At 31.1% G+C, this 20383-nt stretch overlaps 1 protein-coding gene across 3 annotated transcripts in view; it reads left to right on the forward strand.

The window, feature by feature from the left end:
- Nucleotides 1-20383, forward strand: part of LOC100166878 (calcium/calmodulin-dependent protein kinase type 1) — a 455364-nt gene that overhangs the window by 344463 nt on the left and 90518 nt on the right. For 2 of the 3 annotated variants that reach the window (XM_016801012.2, XM_008180600.3), the window contains exon 3: nt 15806-15868. The exons of the other annotated variant lie outside the window; for it this stretch is intronic. In XM_016801012.2, the coding sequence (XP_016656501.2) occupies nt 15806-15868 (63 nt within the window). The remainder of the gene's footprint in view (nt 1-15805; nt 15869-20383) is intronic. 3 annotated transcript variants of the gene reach the window in all.

A 20383-nucleotide genomic window follows, 5' to 3' on the forward strand; every position in this document is an offset into this window, starting at 1 on the left:
AGTATTATCGATAACTATGACGAACGTCTGAATATTATACGGTTTATTCAAATCTCAGTTTTTTTTTAAGTAGGCAAGCGAAGTTATTATACGTAATTGGCCAGTTAATTATGATTTCGCAATAAGTATAAAAATACTTACTTTATAATAAATTGAATGTTAAAATTAAAAATAATGAACTGTGTTTGTCAACTACAGGTTCTTGTCCAAAAAACGAATGAAATAGATTTTATTTATTTATTTGTGTTTCATCACATTTCTGATTGAAGTTTATAAAAACATATGAAATTTTATGAAAATGTAAAAGCTATTAAAAAAGTATGTTATGTCAGCTCTAATAAATTAAAAATGTAATGAATTTACTAAATTTTAAAGAACAAGAATAGTTAGCACTTATTAGTCAATAAGGTAGGGAACCAAAATGTATGAAGACAACAACAAATTTTCCAAAAAAAAAATTAATATTAGAAAATTATTTAATCCTTTAAAAAAATAATTTTAATAACCTATTGATAAGACCAAACTTATAAGGATTTGCGTGTTTGTAGTGATAGTGACGAGTGTATGCACAGACATGAGTATTTGAAATGTATATAAGTGTTTCAAATTGAACATATTTCATAGAGGACAGTTGTTTGCATATAATTGCTTATTTTGAATGTTATTAAGACATGCATTGTCATAATCTACATTTTTCTTAGACTCTTAGTCAAACACTATGTTATTTATGCTCTGGTTTTGAATTTTGAATTTATTTACAATTATAACGCAATGTTCATAAACTATTAATTGAAATAAAAAATAAAAAATTGATACTTGTTACTTATACTATGTACTAAAAAAATATGAAAATTATAGGAATATTAATAATATAAGATTTACCTATGTCTGGAAATTCCCAAAAATAATAATGTCAAAAAAGTTATTATACGTTTCAAATTATTTTACTCCAAAAAAATACTGATATTTCAAAAACGTTTTACCTCCCAAATTGTTCTAAAAACTAGATTTAAAAATGGTCCATTTTGAATTTTTCTAGATAAAAATAACTAAAATTGTATTTCTGTAATTAAAAAAAAAAATCTAAAAAAATTGTATACAGTACTGTTGCTCAAGCGTCCATAAATTATGTTTTTAAAAAAAGATTAATTATTTGTCAGACTAAAAACCATTTCATCGGTCAGGTCTTTCAGCTGTTACACCCTATAACAGACATATCCCTCTCATAGACAATTGGGGGCTTTTTCCGACACATCGTCGCTCGGGTAAGAGATCGACCGCCATACCTACGGTGGTTGTTATCGTCCGTATATATAAAATACCCAACTCTCGAGCTGCCTCGTTATTTCAACGGTTAAATTGATGAGACGATATTTATTATGCCCACGCTGTAGACGCGGTCTCGACTGCGATATACGGCAATAATTCGCGTATGTATATTATTATATTCTATATACACCTATAATGGGTACACACCTACACCCACCCCTGCAGCCTTTTCATTACACAGACGTTCCGTTTGAGTTATGATAACGACGACATTATATTATTATATGAGATATCGCGATCATATTTTATACCTAACCGCTGCTGCAGTGATACGCACCGCTGCTCCGGTTGTCGTCGGTCCGACTCGCTCGGTACCTATATCTATAAATCGTGTATTCTCGCGTGCGTAAATCGTCAAGGATAAACGAGTTAAAGAGTTAAATTCGAGTCACTTAATTTTTTCTTCAACTTCTAAAACCGACGAGTTAAACTATTGTTTATTATGCTGCAGTCACACTGACGGTTCTGAAGCTTATTTGTGTGTGTGTGTGTGTGAAGGGGGGGGGGGGGAGGGGAGAAAATTGGTTTTTTTTTTTTTAGTTACACATAAGACACAAAGAAGACTTGACCATAATTTATTAGCAATTGGATTTAAAGTCCAAGGAGGTTAATCCACCATAAACTCACCGCTGCGCAGTCGGGTAATTATCGGTTAGTTAATATTTTTAAGGTCACGTAAAGTGATCATTTTTACCCCAACATAAACCCGATAGATTTAAAATTAAATTGTGTTTTGAACCAATTGGTTATTCACAAAAAAAATTATAATAATATTAACAATCGTAAATTAATATTATTTCTAGCCGAGCTTGCATGGCGTTGCCCGTGACGTAAAATTAAACATTGGCCATGTCTTAAGAGGATGTCCCACCCGCAGGTGTTGTCTCTGTCTTACAAATGTACAACATAGGAAAAACTGTTTTGCGCGGTACAACTTTTTTAGCACCATATTTGTTGTAGAAATACCTAATTTTCACAAACACGTAAAGAACAATTTTATCTCTGAAATAGCGTGCTCTTTTTTTTAATAGCACTATCCGATCATTTTTTTTAAACATAGAAAGATAAAAGTTGTCCCGCGCCAAACAGTTTTTGCTATATTGTACATAAATAATTGTAAGACGGAGACAACACATGCAAGTGTGACATCCTCTTAAACTCTGTAAAATGCACGTATTATTAATTAACGTATGTGCACGTAATTTTATATTATTTACGACATAATATTACCTAACGAAAAATTGTAAAATATGCAAAATAAAATCAATTAGTTTCCGCAGTTCCTGTGCCAGGACTTATCATAAGTACGCCCTATGGCAGGTCCTATACAAATGTGAACTACGAATTAGATAATATTATATTGTACTTGTGTGTTGGCAAGCATTCGTGTTATTCCGATCGCTGCGATTCAAAACGGTTTTATTATTGCATATATTTTTATAATATTATATACCTAGTTATTAATATTCTTTGTGTGCTTTAAAATTGACAAACTATATTGTAGACATTATACAGCGACAACTGGGACACAATTGTTTTCCATTCTAGTCGTACGATAAATATTATTATATAATATTTTTTACTGAAAACAAATTTCAATTCCCACTATAATATTATACGCTAATTGTTATTGGAACTTTATTCCATTACGTCTTATACCATATACAACGCCATGTCAGTGGAGCTGAAAATTTGTATTTATTTTTTTTATCAATTAGCTTATATTATGTATAATATCATATGATAATATAAAGAGGATTATATACTATAGGAATATTTCATACCTATATAACATATGTGTTTTTTCTTCAAATTACGACGCGCAAAAAAAAGGATTTATATTAAATATAGCGAAATAAAGTTTTCCTGGTAATATGTAGTCGTGGTATTCAAAAATAACTAGTTAACTCGTTGCCGTTTGTCATATTATAAATAGTTTATCGTGAAAAATAGTGACTTAATAATTTAATCAATATTTTCTGTGCTATATCATGTTATGTTACAACCTTTGAACCTTAATAATTTCTTGCTTAATATATAGGTAGGCAGGTACTTATAATTTTAGAGTTAAAATAGTTTTGAAAGCTACCAAATAAAAGAAAAACTAATAAATCGGTTACATAAGAATATTATGAAATCACAATATTTATCGGTGAAATTAACTTTGTTACTTATTAAGATAGTTTTGTGTTATGATAATTGAGCATCAGTAATTTAAAAAGAACTTTCTACAAGACAAACATCACCTTACAACGTAAAATAACAACAGTCCCGAAAACCTATATCTCGTATGTTTTAGTCTCGCAGTAATGGAAATTCATTTATAACGGACAAATCAGTTGGCACCGAGCTAAACCGTTATAAAGAGATCTACTGTATATGGTTTTGTATTACCATAAAAGTATTTATATTTTCAATGAATAAAATCTACTGAATATGAAAATTGTATAGATATTATCTTGTGTCAAATGATCATTTCAGGAACGGCTTCAAGAAACATTCTACTGTGTGAAATCACAATACGTATATCACATTCACTATGTAGATGGGCTTCTAAATATTATTAAATCTATAGTATTTTTTTAAGTGCATAATACAATATAATAAGTATGCGTACGCCTATAGTTGAAGTAGGAAATCTAAAAACAACAAAGTCAAGGATATTAAAAAAATAAACGCAATTTATAATATTGAGAAACTATACTTAATTAATAAATTAATAAGTGAATTTAGTATGATAACTCGACTTAACATCTTTAAATCCAGTCCTTGAATAATGCACTTAATGTTCACATGGCATACGTCCACCGGTGTACCGTCAAACTACTATTATAATTGAAGCAGTGTTCGGAACGTTCACTAAAAAAACGAACGCCTTCACGTTCACGTTCTTTCAAAAAATGAACGCCTTCATTGGGTCGTTCATTTATTTTTTACACATTTTTTTTATGAATCATTTACCTGCTGTAAAGGCTCAGTCAAACAGAGGGTGACTTTTTGTCCAGCAATCAAAAAATGAATCCGGACTTTTCGTCCGCCCTGGTTTATGGGTACGCGGTCCGCGGCGGGCAAGCGGTCTTGGTATTATTTTAGTGACCGCGCGGGCTGCCCACTTTCTGTTTGACCGAGCCTTTAATATAAAAGCCTATAAACATATTCAACTCAAGCCAAAAATAAAAATACTATTTAGACTTATATATAATATAATTAATTAATATATTTATTAAAGGGCAAATAAATTGAACGTCTTAAAAATCGATCAAATTCGTTAAAAATATAAACGTCGTTCACGTACTATTTTAATAAAACGAGTGACGTTCACGTATCGTTCACTAAAAATGAACGTGAACGCGTGAACGTGCGTTCATGAACGACGTTCTTTCCAAACACTGAATTGAAGGACTGTCGCCAACGTCACATGGATACAGTTTCTCTCACATATGCGTCCGACGATGTACAGTCAACTTTCCACTATTAATAAACGACTTGTCGCAAATGTCACACGGGTACGGTTTCTCTCCAGCATGCGTCCGACGATGTACCGTCAGTTGGCTGCTATTATTGAACGACTTGTCGCATACATCGCGCGGGTACGGTTTCTCTCCAGTATGCGTCCGACGATATACAGTAAACTAGACATTTTCCGAACAAAGAAAAACGAATCAATAAAGTCCGACGTTTTTAACCTTTAATCGGTGCTACTATTTTTCAGCAGAACCAGAGAAAATACTAGTGATAACGATGACACTTCTGATTTGGGATCAAAAGCACTTGTTTGAACGATCAATATTGCAGTGGCCGGAGGATAATATAAGTAATCTAACTCACACAAGTGAGAAACCGTTCACTTATAACGTGTGCGACAATTTCACTGGAATAAGCAAGTCGGTTAGGACGTTATGTCCGCGGGTGCTTCAACGAGTTTCTTCTTTCGATGAAATATTTTTCGCACGTCATGTCACACAAAAACGGTTTCTCAGCCGTTTCGCTGATGCTTGATTTAGTTACTTCTTCCGATGACCTGCGACTTGTTGCACACCGACACATCGGCGGTAGACAAAGTACTTGCTTTGACAACCCTTTTTTTTTACACATCTTATGAGGATTTCCATAAACGTTTTAAAAAATACCACTGACAGTTATAATTGATGATTTGATGATGACGTACAAAAGAGAGTACAAAAGAAGCATCTAAAGTAGGCACAACACGAAACTTATTATATGATTGAATTATTGGAGTGTTTAAAAAAATTAATATATCTTATATTATTTATTATTATTAATTAATGCCGCCGCTTATTTATATAAAGTGGCGATTGCGTGATATAAGCCCCAGACAGCAATTTTTCGTTTAATACTATTATTATAACAATATAATGACGAATAATATTAGTATAACGTTATTATAATACTATTATAATATTATCATTACAAAATGATTTTCTGCTGCGGTGGCGACTCCGGACCTCTGATTGGCTGAACAGGATCGCTTATAAGATCGTCACGGCGACTGGTGTCTTCGTAAGTCTTCCTTCTCAAAATTCAATTCAGTCTGTTGTATAGTTTGATTGAAGTCTTGAGAGTTGATGTGGAAGTAGAAGAAGTTTCGTTGGCTTACCGTACCGACTAGTAAACGGTTTGAGTATTCGATTTAGCCGGCGTCTGGTTGCGTCTACGTTTCCAGTGATAACTTCTCTCCCCTTGTTCCGATTAGGTCGCGGGTGGTGTCTATGGATGTGTATTTTTATCCCCTATTCGATGATCTTATTCTTGACCTCGTGACTTTTTGTCTTCGTCCTCCTTTTCCTCCTTTCCTCTTCTTCAGACTGTCTCGTATCTTATGTCTTATGTTGGTGGCAGTGTTTTCCTCTTTCGGTGAATTTGGTAATACCTCTGGATATGTATTTTCCCCCTTATCCATTGATATCACCCCCGCCATTGTAAGTTGTTTTCTTAATAACGGCCTGTGATTGGTCGTTATTTATCCATGTTATTTGTTGGTCCTGAGAAGGACCGTTTTAATTGTGTACGTGTGATAAATGTTCCGTAACAATTGCATTCGTTTCTCTTGTGATAACCAAAGTGTTAGAAAAAATCTGTTAGAAAAATAAAATATCTGTACTCAGCCCAAAAAGGCTGTAGTGATAATGTGTAAAATAAATTATACAAAATGTATCGATATAGGCATACCTATAGGTATCATTGTAGCCCAATCCAACATTTCAACTAGATTTTAATGGTTTATTGAAAACAGGTGGTTGAAAAATATATAATATATTGAGTATTATGAAATATTATGTATTAGTAGAATAATTTTCGGGTAGTCGAGGACGAACGATTTCAAAAGCGATCGACTCGCGAGTAGGTAATATAATATTATTATAATATTTAAGTGTGCGCGCCGTTATTTAATACATTACGCGACAATTTAAATATTTATAAAACTTTTGAACAGAGAGTTGAAACGAACGGAGAAAAAATAAAACAATACAAGCAAATTGTTTATTTTAAGTGGGGCGTACAATAATATTATTATTCCATTGTTTAATTTAGAGTGCCCTCCAAAAATATAAAATGCTGTATTTTCACTTACTCGACTTCGATGTAATTCTCACCGAAACTCTTCCGCCTCACGACTTTCACCATACAATATATAGCTGTGCGTCATAATAGTAATATATAGGTACCTACGGGTTTTCCTTGATAACTTCGTAGGTAATAGTATCGATCCTATTTTTGAAAACACAATTAAAATATTGGGTTCGGTGGAAGTTTTTTTTATTTTTTTTTTCGGTCACCACTACTACATCTCAAAAGTGGAACGATTTTATTACGCCCAGGCGATTCTGTAGGTAATTGAATCGAGTGAAACCCGAAAAGAATGTGCACAATCCGAAAGCCTTTTGTGAAGAGTTTCAAAGATATTTTGACATTATAGTATCCACCAGAGGTTCCAATATACGGTTGGGCTCATCTCCGAGCGATAAACATTTATCTAGGCAAATATTGTTAGTGTTTTATATTATTTTTATATGTTTTTCTATGAGTCGATATTTTTATACTACGCATGTGTCCCAAATTTCAGAAGATTTGCATTCAATCGGTCTGACACAGCTTGACAATATATACCTACCTATATTTTGAATAAAATGGAACAAACAACTATACTAATATTTAAAACCAATGACAACAAATTATAAAATTAGTTTTAGTTAAAATTGATCGTTTATAAAATATAATAACAATAATAAATCAAACAGTATTTTTAGACGTAATTTATTCTGTTTTTGAATAAATGATTATTCTTTGTTCTTATTAGTCTAGTTTGTCTGTCAACGGTCAATATATTGTACGGGATTAATTAATAATATTGAATAATTAATTTAGATACTGCTAAACGTGCACTTAGCCAATCAAAATATCTGAACACTGTGCACTACAATAATAATATTACGAATAAATTATTCGCAGCTTATGACACCAAAACATTGATTTTTGTAAAACGAATAACAATCGGTATACCGTTCGAATAAACTCGTAATAATAATAAAAGTGACACAAAACCATAGTGTCGTATAATTTTCAATTCCCTATTATATGGTACGACTATATAGTATAATGCCAACACAGTAAAATTGTTGAGGTATGCGCTTGATAATCGGACTCATCGCAATAATACCATCTTTTACGCACACGCACAATTTATAGGGTTCTGAATTTGAAATATTTCAATGCAATTATTTAAAATATTTTTATTTTTATTTTAAATGTACCCATTGGGTTATAGAAGATTAAAAATTATGATTACACACAAAATATCGATAATGAATGACTTGTGAACCATGTGATATCCTAATGGTTATAAATTATATATAAATGGTATTATCAAATATTTTATTACTCATCACAATTGGGCCCACTGCATACAATAAGACTTCAAAAAATATTGTATTGTTGCATTTTTATGAATATAAACGTTTGCATATAGTAAATAATATTTTTATTTTTCATATTATGTTTATTTCACGAAAATAAATGTCTTGACATTTTAAAACCCTACACGCCCAACCATTGACAATTGTTAATTGTGAAATGTATTGTAAATACTAAATTGTATACTGTCAAAGTGCTAAATTCTATGAGTACAGACATTTGGCTCACAGAAAAAATTGTCAGGCCTAGTGAAATACTCAGGTTTTGATCTTTATTTTCAGTTAAAGGTGGAGTTAAATACAGGTCGTGTTGAACTCCGATTTTCAAAATTGTATTTTCAGAAGTTATAGTAAATGTTTACTACCTGTATAAAAAAACAAGCATTTTTTAATATTTTTTAATATATTTAATATTTTTTTTAAATAATAATTTACTATTATCATATTCCTGCTAAATGTGCACTGAGCCAATCTAGTCTGGAAACCATAAATTGAATTATAATATAATAGTATGAATAAATTATTGTTCACAGCGTATCACACTAAAACATTGGTTTTTGTAAAACGAATCGCATAATATAGCGTTGGAATAAACTCATAACAATAATAATATTAACACAAAAACAAAATGTCGAATAATTTGCAACCGATTTTACGGTCTGACTGTGTAATACCAATATAGTAATAACACTATTATTGTTAAAACAAATGTATGCACTTGATAATCGGTTGACGGACCGAAACATCGCAATAATATCGAATTACAATACCAATTACGCTATTGTTTTAACTCGTTATGTACCAATTTACCATTGTACCTATATATTATTATAATATTATGTGCTGTGTACATCTGAAACATTAATATTGTTTTGATAATCATAGAGTAATTGAATCACGAAAATAATATTAATTTTGTACTGATCGCTCAGAGGACATAATATTTCATATACAATATATTATTATACAGTGTGATTCTCACCCTATTTTTTTCCTTTAATAATACATTTATTTTAATTTTGATTTTTGGAATTTTTATATAATAATATATTATATTGAAATATCTTTTTTTTAATTCTCGAATTACTTAGTAACAAACATTAGTGGACGTGCCGATAAAAACTTGTTTTAAATTAAGAACCCTCTCTTTTCACTGTAAATTATATAGTTGATAATTTTTTTGAAATGTTGTACCTACCTAGTACCTACCTACCTAGTACCTACCTACCTACTCCAAGTTCAAGTAGATTTTCAGTTGTTAGAATGTTAGTAGGTACTAAGGATAATAGTTCTTAAAAATAGTTTTACAAATTATTAATGCTGCTAAATTAATATTAGTACCTATCACTTAAAATCACTAAAAAGTTCGAATCGCCATAACCCCTATATCTTACAAACACATATGGACCTACTATCATTAGTATACAAAGTTAAATAACTTAAGAACTATTCGTATACATTTTGATTCTGATAGGTACCTCCGACGTCTACATTTTCAGAAAAATTCTCAAGAGCTTGATAATATAGTCATTGAGTTTATTTAAAATTCCAGTCAGATTTTGAGTAACTAAAAACCAGAAGGTATACGATTTGATTTCAAATGAAATATAATATAAAATTATTATTGTAATACATGCTCGATCGAATTGTTATTTTTTATTTTAAGGATGTGAACGTCGTGTATAATAAGCTCGCAACTTTTATTTTTTTAACACAATACAAATAAATTACGCGGAAAACGTGCGCTTAAACTTATATAGATAGTTAAATAAATTATATTACGGTTCAAACTTTGTTTTATTTTTATTTTATTTTTTTAAAACTTTTAGTAATTTATTGTGTGATCCGTTACAGCACATACAATAACATAAGTACGTCTGATGAATATTAAATATACAACAGAGTAACGTCTGGGGTTTTCCGACGAGATTGCGTTGTGAGATAGATGAGGAGGCAACAACTTACTAAGAAATATATTGTAGTTATCATTCGTAAAATGAGTATGTCACGACACTAGAGCAACTTTCTTTTTAATCTTCCGTGCAAGTTCCTGGACTTTAGACGGGTGATCAGAAATCGAAAACTTCTATGGTTGTCCAACGCAGGTGCAGAAGCCGCGTGTTTGCTATACCTCTTAACTTCACCACCACTGCAGTTGTGGTAATTTAATGGTTGATACAGCATAACAAGAAACCTTTAGGAATTTAGGTTAGGTAACCTTATTTTTATCAGATTGTTGTTGGAGACTTTCGTTGTACCTCAAATATTTTAATATCGAATGCACAGGAATAGCTTATTGTTCTATAGTCGAACTCGTTTTTCACAATGAAATGGTACCTACTGCAGAGTGATTCAAACCCTAACGTAAGAAACGCTTTATTTCAGAAAACACTAACTTTTTTGAAAATATTTCTTTTACATAATTTTAAATCGTTACACAAAAACTGCGTTTTTGGAAAAGGAAATGATATTTTGTCACAAATTATCATTTTTTAAGTTTTACTTTTTCAAATGACATCATACTTTTTTTAATTTAATATTCTAAAGCAAAATAGTATTTTAAATTCGGACAGTATTTTTTTTTTAATCATAAGTATTTAAAGTAAATATGAGCGGAGGAGTAATTTACCGATATTAAACCCCTTATAACACTCCGCATAGCTAAACTAAACTTTAATTAACAGTTAATACTTACCTATAACTCATAAGACACTTGTCGAAATTCGATTTTTATACATCGAATAAATCCAAATATATTGTGTTTTTGAATTAAAAATACATGTTGTTATTAGAAAAATTAAACAACAAAGAAAAATAATAGTGAAAATGTATTTATTTTTAACTACTTAAAATCATCTTGAAATAATTATATTCTAAAATATTAATTGTATTCGAAATAATGAGGACGCCATCCGTTAAATGTATCACCTGGTATGACTATGTCATTTTTACCATTTTTTGATAAATCAATACGGACATAGATAAAATTTTATAATAAGCCTACTCCATTTGTATAGCATGAAAATCGCACAATATTATTACACTTTTGTCTTCCGATCGTTGCTGCATACGCTGCAGCTACAGAAAAAAATAACTGCCATGACGAAAAAACAAAAATAATAATAACAATAACCATAACAATAAAAACACCAACGGTAGATAGATGTTATATAATTATAATTTTATAATTATTATTATTATTGTTGTTATACAAAAGGGCGAACAAAACGCTTTATTACCACATTAAAAAGTTTAAACCGTTTTAAAAATAATCATACTGTGCCAAAGGAAGTTTTAGCGCTGTTGCCAAAACTAAAAAATAGCCAATGTGGGAAACCAACGTGGAGGGGTCCAACGCTATTCACTATATAACCGCATAGAAAATTAAACATAGGTACGTACGTAAACAACGCACATTTTGAAATTTAATTAATGGTTTTCCGGGTACTTGCAAAAATGAAAATAAATTCTTTTCATATCCGCGTGTGAATTTGGCTGTATAATTGCATGGCTGGTATGTTTGTATAAGTCTGAAGGATACCCAGAGCGCTATTTAGGAATTTTAGGGACTGAGGCTAATTTTATGGTGGCACAACCTTATCTTAAATTGTAATTTATTTTTTTTATTTTGCTACACCGCTTTTTATACCTATTCAATTTATTTTTTAATATTATAAATGGGGCATTAGTATACCATTAGTCTATAAGTCATTATATTTCAATGTCCGTTGATTAAATAAAACATAAACGACTGTAATACAATCATATATGGGCCCACTAATTATGTCGGGGCCTGGGGCTGCAGCCTCCTTAAGTACGGCTCTGATGGTACCTATAAGGATTGTACCCTGATTGTTATTAGCAGTTTTGCGAATCGTGTGGGTGACCATGGGGGACACTAGAATAAAAATTCGGGGGTTCACAAAAATTTTTTAGAGAAATGATTTGTTCCAATGTATGGAATTCTAAAGACAAAAGTAAAATATATGGCTTTAAAGTCACGGCGTAAATCTACTGAGTAAAAAAAAACTTGTCAAATCGATGGGCTTGTGTAATGCGATCTAAACTATACACATGTGCCTTATCGCATTTTGATTACCTATGTTGTTATTATTATTTTTATATTATGTAAACATATCGCAGTGACAGGTCCGGGCCAATAAAATGACAATATCGCTAACTAAGCTAAAATGTTATGATCCGCCATGCAAAGTTTATATTATTGTCTAAGTCACTAATTATAGTTTTCTGGTGTGCCTATTACGTATAAGACACGTTTTTAATTATTTGGTGAGACAATTAAAATAGGGGTTTATTTCAGTATGTTATCGTTGGTGTTTTTTTTTTTATGTAGGTAAGTACATACCTACACGCAGACCGTTTTAAAAATATACAACTAATTACAAACATATTAACAACCCAGCTGACAACCACGACGACATACTCATGTACCTACACGTCAAGGTTCGCTTGTATATTATACGCTTTGAAATTATTATTATTATTATAATAATATTATGTCCTGTCCCGCTTTTTATATATCTGTTTTTGTTGTGGGTTTTCACGTTGGCAACAGTGCACACCGAGGGCATTACATGTATAATAATAATATGTATTATATTATTATCACACCTTTATAATACTTTTTGTTTCGAGTACACATCATTTGTATACCTATACGCGGAGACCCTATGTACAGTACGAAATACTTTAGTTATTAACGATGGACGTCCTGCTTAAACGAAAATATCGCCTTTTTCATACATATTATTATCATAAATTATAACGTTATACCATCGCCCCTCCACGAAGTTACCGGGGGATAAACAAAAAATAAGGGAAAACACGAAAACCCAACAGCTAACGTGACCTAATTCAACAGCATCCAATTAATAATAAATTATGATAATTTTTTATATTTCACTCCCCGCGAATAGGTGCGATAATAACCGAGGTTTATACTATGTTATAAAATCTTGTAATAAATATGCTTTTGAAATCCCGAATAACCCGCAAGTCCTAAAAAATTTTTTTTTTTGAATAAGTATAGAGAGGCCAGTCTTATATCCTAACCTATCCTCATAACAAATTTGCAATCGTTATTGAATTAGTTTTTATCAACAAATTATGATCATATTTTAATATTATATTATTATTAGAAAATTGAAAATCGATACCTATGCTGTATACCTAGTCAGGTACGGATCTATAAATGAAAATAAAGGGGGGGCTAGATGAATTTTCAATCACTCCTCAATGCCAATAAGCAATATTATACAATTTGTTTTAAGTATTGCTCCTCTAACCTCTTTATACTTCATTATAGTTAAAAAACTGAAAACTATGGTAATCTTTGAAATATTTTAAGTACCTAAGGTCTAAGTGCCCCTCTCCTCGTGTATCCACACTTGTTGTACCTACAAACACATCGAAAGGCAAAATCTGTGAATTTAGTATTCCGTTAAGGGTGTCGGTGCTGGTGCGTTTTTTGGTACAAAAACATGTCTTACAGGAAAAACTCTGACGACCTGTAGAATTGTCGAATTTCGTTAATTTTTTTTTTACCTTAAAGTAGAGAACATTTTGTAGGTCGGATTAAAGCCCGATTTTGAAAACTATAATTATAGAAACTGGAATATGCATTTGAAAAATGCATAATATTTGTCCTTTTCAAACGTATTTTTCTACTACTATTCAAAGTAAAATAAAAAATCGAGCTTTGATCCGACCTGTAAAAACTTCACATCTTTCATATAAAAATAAAATTAACGAAATCCGAAAATTCTACAGGGCGTGAGAGTTTTTCCCGTGAAGTAATTTTCGTTGATATAATACACTTTATCCACTCCGTTTTAATAAGTATCGAGCTGTAGATTAGTGGAAAAGTATTATAATTAAGGCAATAAATAGAATATAAAACATAATATTCAAAAATTTCGAAAATTGGAGATACTGGCACCGACACCCTTAATGGGAAACACTTATAATCGATTAATTGGTACACAATAATAATATACAATAAATACGAAAACAATTATTTGAAAATGTCAAACCATTTAAAAAATAAGAGTTTCAAAATCGAAATCGATTTACTAAGCGCGTAATATTATAGTAAAATTGTGTTACAAATAGCAAAAAAAATATGTATTCGCTACAAATGCACAGCTTTAGTGTATGTTAATAACGTCAAATATTGTTATATTATTTTACTTGCTATCTTGCCTCGAAATCGTTTTAATTAAGCCGCTTATATATTGTAAGTTTTTGTACCTATGCCAGTTTCGTAGTTGTGATTTTTGTGACGTCGTGTATGGCAATAATGTCGCCTTTATTATTATCGTTTTACAGATTGTCCATAAAAAATTCATAGGCTTTTCATCGATAACCGGTAAAACCATACACACATAGACAACCACTTTTATACACACCGCGAAATACGCCTTGCCTATCACTATTCAATATTATTCAACATTGAGTCATGAATGATTTCCGTCAAAATTAAATAAATGGTTTGGTTTTCGTTTCCACCTAATCATATTTTTCTTTTAAAATAATCATCCTTTGAGAACCACACTAGTCATAATTCTGGTTTTATGGTAATCTGAAAATTATTTCTCCAAAAATATAGCAAATCTCCATCCACCACAGTGAGGTCCAATTTCAGTGATACTAGTCGTAGTTTATGCAAAATGACAAATAATTGATAAAGATCGGATAAAATATGCTTATCAACTTTTACGGATTACGATTAGAAACATTCTAAGCAACAACTGTTAAAACATAGCTAACACTGGACAGTGATCGGAATTTTTAAAATACTATAATATCATATAACATGATAATAATGTTTCTTCCCTCGTACAATTTAGAGTTTTCAACATCTACAACACCACCATAATACACGCAAAAATCTATTGATAAATTATAAGTAATAATGACGTAGGTACACGTACAAGGACTACCTACATTTAATAATATTGTAGGCGAGAGTTCATCCATAATACAATGTTTCGAAAATAAATTCGTTCAACCAGTTTGCGATTCTTATGATATATAATAATATATACTTATGGGTGCCCCATAAAGTGCGCAACTTTTAAATCTACCATCCCATTTTTTTAAAATTTTGTTGGCAGCCCTTTTCTTATCATTTCTAGTATCTACTATTACTCCGATTTAATTAGTGGTTGTTGATAAAGAAATGATAAGAACAGGGCTGCCGACAAAATATTTTTAAAAAAATGGTGGCAGATTTAAGATTTGCGCACTTTATGGGACACCCTATATATTATATGCATTTTTAACGCGATTGCATGACGATTCCACCCACATTATAATATACCAAAATTACACATGATTTACACTAAAATTATACCTATAATATTATACAGGGTGCCTCTTTTTTATCGCAATATGACGCCTATACTATACCTGCTTACAACTTTTATTGTTGTTGTTATTATTATTATAGTCGTCACTGATGAGTAAACCGTGCAAATAAAATGATACCTATTGAACACATGCATAATCGTTTCTATCTTTAGGTTCAGTAAGTCGGTGAAAAGGAGTGATCATTCGGGGACCGACGATAAGAACGAGGGTCAATGGTGAGTCTAATTGTAGCACGGGTGTCGGTATCAGGGTTCGTAAACACAGTTGCATACGTACATATTATCATAATATAATATCGGTGTCCGAACGGAATTTTCTTGTATTGTCTTGTCTTGTGTCAATAATTGTTTTCTATCGCCTCACTAAAATGTACTTACTAACATACTCACCGTCACTATAATATATAATATGCATTGCGTATACTAGTTTCTGTTTGAATCATTTTACTACATATTATACTAACACCAACAATTATATGTCTCGTATACCTACCTATTACACAAGCTGGTGATTCATTTAAAGTTTAACGCTCATTTTCTCAAAAAATATACATTTTCTCAAAAATAAATATTTTTCTTAATTACTATTTATATCGTTATTATTTACATTAAAATGTTTACTTTTTTTAATGACAACATACATTTTTTATTTTTCATTCCTAAGCAGAATATTATTCTGAGAATTTCAATTTATAAAAATCCAATTTCGAACTCATAGGTAGTTAATTATTTATAATGAGTGAAGTGCAGTAAAACAGAGGTAGCCCGCAAAAGGTTGGTCTATTACTCTGCTCGTCTAAACTTTTAATAGTTATAACTACCTACTCGTTAAAAATTAAATTTTTTTTTTTGTTGAAATTCTTGGAAAAACATGCAGTGGAATATGAATTAAAAACTTATGCTTTCATTAGAAAAAGTAGAAATCTTGTAAACTATAAATTTGTAACGATAAAAAAACATTTTAATGTATGTGCAAATTATATTTTCTAAAGCGTTAATACTTTTCGATAAAATACGTTTTTATCTTTAACTGAGTTACTCTACATTATGCTAAAATATTATCATGTACTTATACTACGGTTGTATGCAATGTGATGTCATTTCTAAAACACAAAACACGTACATACTTTTATATTATAATATAGATACTTTATATTAAAACAACCTACTGTGGTAGGAATCAAATTGTTTAAAATCATAACAAAATAATCACATTTCATAAAGGAAATCTTTAATTAAATTTTTAAAACGATGATGATTATTTTCAATCGTATAAAATAAATTATTTTAAAGCACAATAATTTTCCAACATTATTGATTTTCGACTATCCAATATTCAGGTATCACATTTATGATAATTTGTAAAGAGTTAAGTGGTCCATGAGCTATATTATACACTTCGATACTATAAAATTAAAATATATAAATTCTTATAAATAATAATGATAATAACTTATATGTCCAACACTATCATGCATAGAAAATATAAATATTTAAACGGCTAAGCACCGTTTAAGGACTGATTGAAATCCAACCCCTAAAATCTCAATAATTAATTGATTTAGAGTATTAAAGAAAATAATCGCATTGCACAAGTACTTCCGAGTATATATAATGTATCGTATACAATTTTAATATTTTGGCATAATATTATTATGATAAACGCTAGACCACGCGCAACGCATTGTTCTATTATAGTGTTGCTAAGGATCGCATGAGGTTATGGACTAATCCACCCACACGAATATACCCAATAAAAATAATATAATTGTCTGCATTCAATGCAATATGTAAATTGCGTATCGGTGCATTTAGAGTATTTCGTGTTATTATTGTACCTAACCAATTTAAATCATCGAGAATGTCTAAAATGTGTCGCCTCTTGTTGTACCACACCTAACCGCGACGAGTACAATACCACCTATACCTATACCTAATACCTACCTATATTTGTTTAACGACATTTTTTGTGTTCCACCTTATACCTATAATACCTACTACCGTTTTAAAGTGATATGTTATCGTCTTTAGACTTGCCTGAGTGTACGTGATTACGACAAAATTACAAAAATATCTTGTCGCGAGTTTGGAATATTATATAATAATATTATGTGCATGCCCCAAACAATAATAATTTTTTACAGTCACCTATCGTTTGCGCTGGTCAGCCAGACCTATCAGAGTTATCAGTGGCGGCACGAGGATAGTTCGGTGAGTCTGCGCAGTCTGCAGTATGTGAGTAATTTTTTTTTAAGCAAGTGGGACGCGGGTGGATTTTAGATAAAAAATAAGTGCATTAGATTTTGTTGACTTAAGTGTTAAGTTTAAATACGTTAGCAAAAGCCTAACCTTATAGCTTGATTTACTTATATTATATGACACACCAAATAACTATAAGAGAGTGATTGTTTTATATCAATCAATGGGCGGGTGGGGGTGGGGGGGGGGGGGGGGTTGGATAAAATAACTGTTGGTTTGCGCCGCCACTGATACGTAAACAACGCATGTAAACTAAAATGCCTCAAATCACCGAGGAACATTTTTGAGGAAACGTGATTTTATGTTTTACATTTTCTTAAACAATGGTGCATTGGGTATAATTCAATAGGTACTTCATAATATTAAGATAGTATGATAATATTATGTGCTTTCCTATGTAAATTTACCCTAGTAATACAATGGAATATAAATAAAATATATGATAAAATTACTATTTTTAATGACAATATTATCATAGGTATACTTTTTACATTGATCCTTATTATTGGTATAATTTATAGTAACTTGATTCACAAGCAAGAACTCCGTAAGTAAGAATCTTATTTAATTATTTAATAATATAATACTTTTACTATAGCGTTATACATTCATTTTTATAATTTAAAAATATTTGTAAATGTCATATTAAGCTAAAATGCCAAGACCTTCTACAATATTTATTGCTCATTTATTTTTTCTGTTCTGCTTTTTAACGTTTAAAATTTAAACGTTGCCCATAATATTGTTTTTGTTGAGCAATGTTTCCGACTTACGGGGGCACGTTTGAGAGATTGAATTTTCGCTGATTGACTTTAGCTTGTTTCCACATTTGTCGGCATTTCGGCTCAGGGGGGCAGTAATATATCATAATATATTATTATATTTGCACAACGTACCCGGCTGGCGGCGGTGGACCAGACTAAAATCAAATTTAATAGAGCCCATCCGTCCCTTGGCCTGCTGCTATTATAGGTTTAACAATAATATTATTATCATATTCACATGCTCTGCTCGCTGTGTGCAGTGCTCCAATGCACCCATTGTAGTCTCATGCGCGAAATCAGATTAACGCATGTGTGCGGCCGGACGACAGAGCTGTCGGACCAGCCTGGTCGCGACATTATGATAATTATAATAAATTAAGCATAATACATACGGTGTAATTACCTAGGTGCATCCGTACACGTACAGTTCATATATTATATTAAATGACGTGTGCGTGTGTGTTGGTGGTAGGGCCAACCACAACCTCACTGCCAGTTTTAAGCCGCTATAATTATGTACCGTTTTTCGACAGTTTAAATCATTTATAATCATATATTATGATGTTTTTTTTTTTTTTTTCAATTAGCATTTAAAAGAAATAATAATATTTTTTGTTGTATATTCATACACACGATTCTGTACAATACTATTGTAATCAATTTTTCGCCATTACTTAACTATTTCATCCACTCCAATACCACATTAAACAATCCTAAACACGCATATATGGCGTGTGTATTTATCCTGTAGTGTGGAGTTGTGAGAGGGGTAAATACAACTGAAAGGTATACTCTACAACTGTTATAAAAATGCGTTCAATACAATATAATATTTGTTATACAAAGTTTACATTTTGTTTTTAATGTTTTTCATTGCCAATGTCCAATAGCTTTCTTGTTCAAATGACATCATCTTATTTCTAAGTTTAATTCTTAAACCAACTGTCGTGCCGTAAACCAATAACGAAAAATCTAAAAAAATCTATAACGTACTGCTTAGAACCTACCCATTTCACCACCCCTGGCCCCCTCAAAACTACGCTACTTTCACTATTACCTATGAACGCACTACCAAATCGATGTGCGCTAGTTCGTAGATGATTTAAACCACCAACCACATTACGTGTGCTCCGCGTATATTATAGTATTTTAATATTAGACGTAGTATATTGATATATACCCAAACTTTCACTTCACGTGTGATAAGTATTTGCATATTTATGTTTTATTATTTTCTCCGAACACTCGAAGCACGTTTTCCCGCCGTGTTTGATTTTCTGTTTTTAGCCACACCGGTTCACCCGATGAGATGGACTTGAGATGACCTGCTTCCGGCTGTGGACAAAAATAGTCGAACGGAAGATGACTGCAAAACTTATTTCAAATTAGTTTGTATAACTCACCGTCAAAATATTTCAAAAACATCTATCATAGCTGATATCTATATTTTAATCAAAATTATTGAAATATTATAGGATGGTAGATAAGAAATATATGTAGATGATATAAATTATACACGATACGTGTGTTCATTAAAACGATAAATATATTTTACAGATCGTGAATGATACAACCCTACCCACCCATGATAAAGTCACGGTTATTTTGAAAATCCGCTGATTATTTTTTTGACGTCAGTCCAATATCAAAAATATTTACAATTTAGTGTTGTGGCCTCTATAATATTAAAAATAAAATACGTTCATGT

Source organism: Acyrthosiphon pisum, chromosome X, assembly GCF_005508785.2.
Source record: "Acyrthosiphon pisum isolate AL4f chromosome X, pea_aphid_22Mar2018_4r6ur, whole genome shotgun sequence".
NCBI classification, from domain to species: domain Eukaryota; kingdom Metazoa; phylum Arthropoda; class Insecta; order Hemiptera; family Aphididae; genus Acyrthosiphon; species Acyrthosiphon pisum.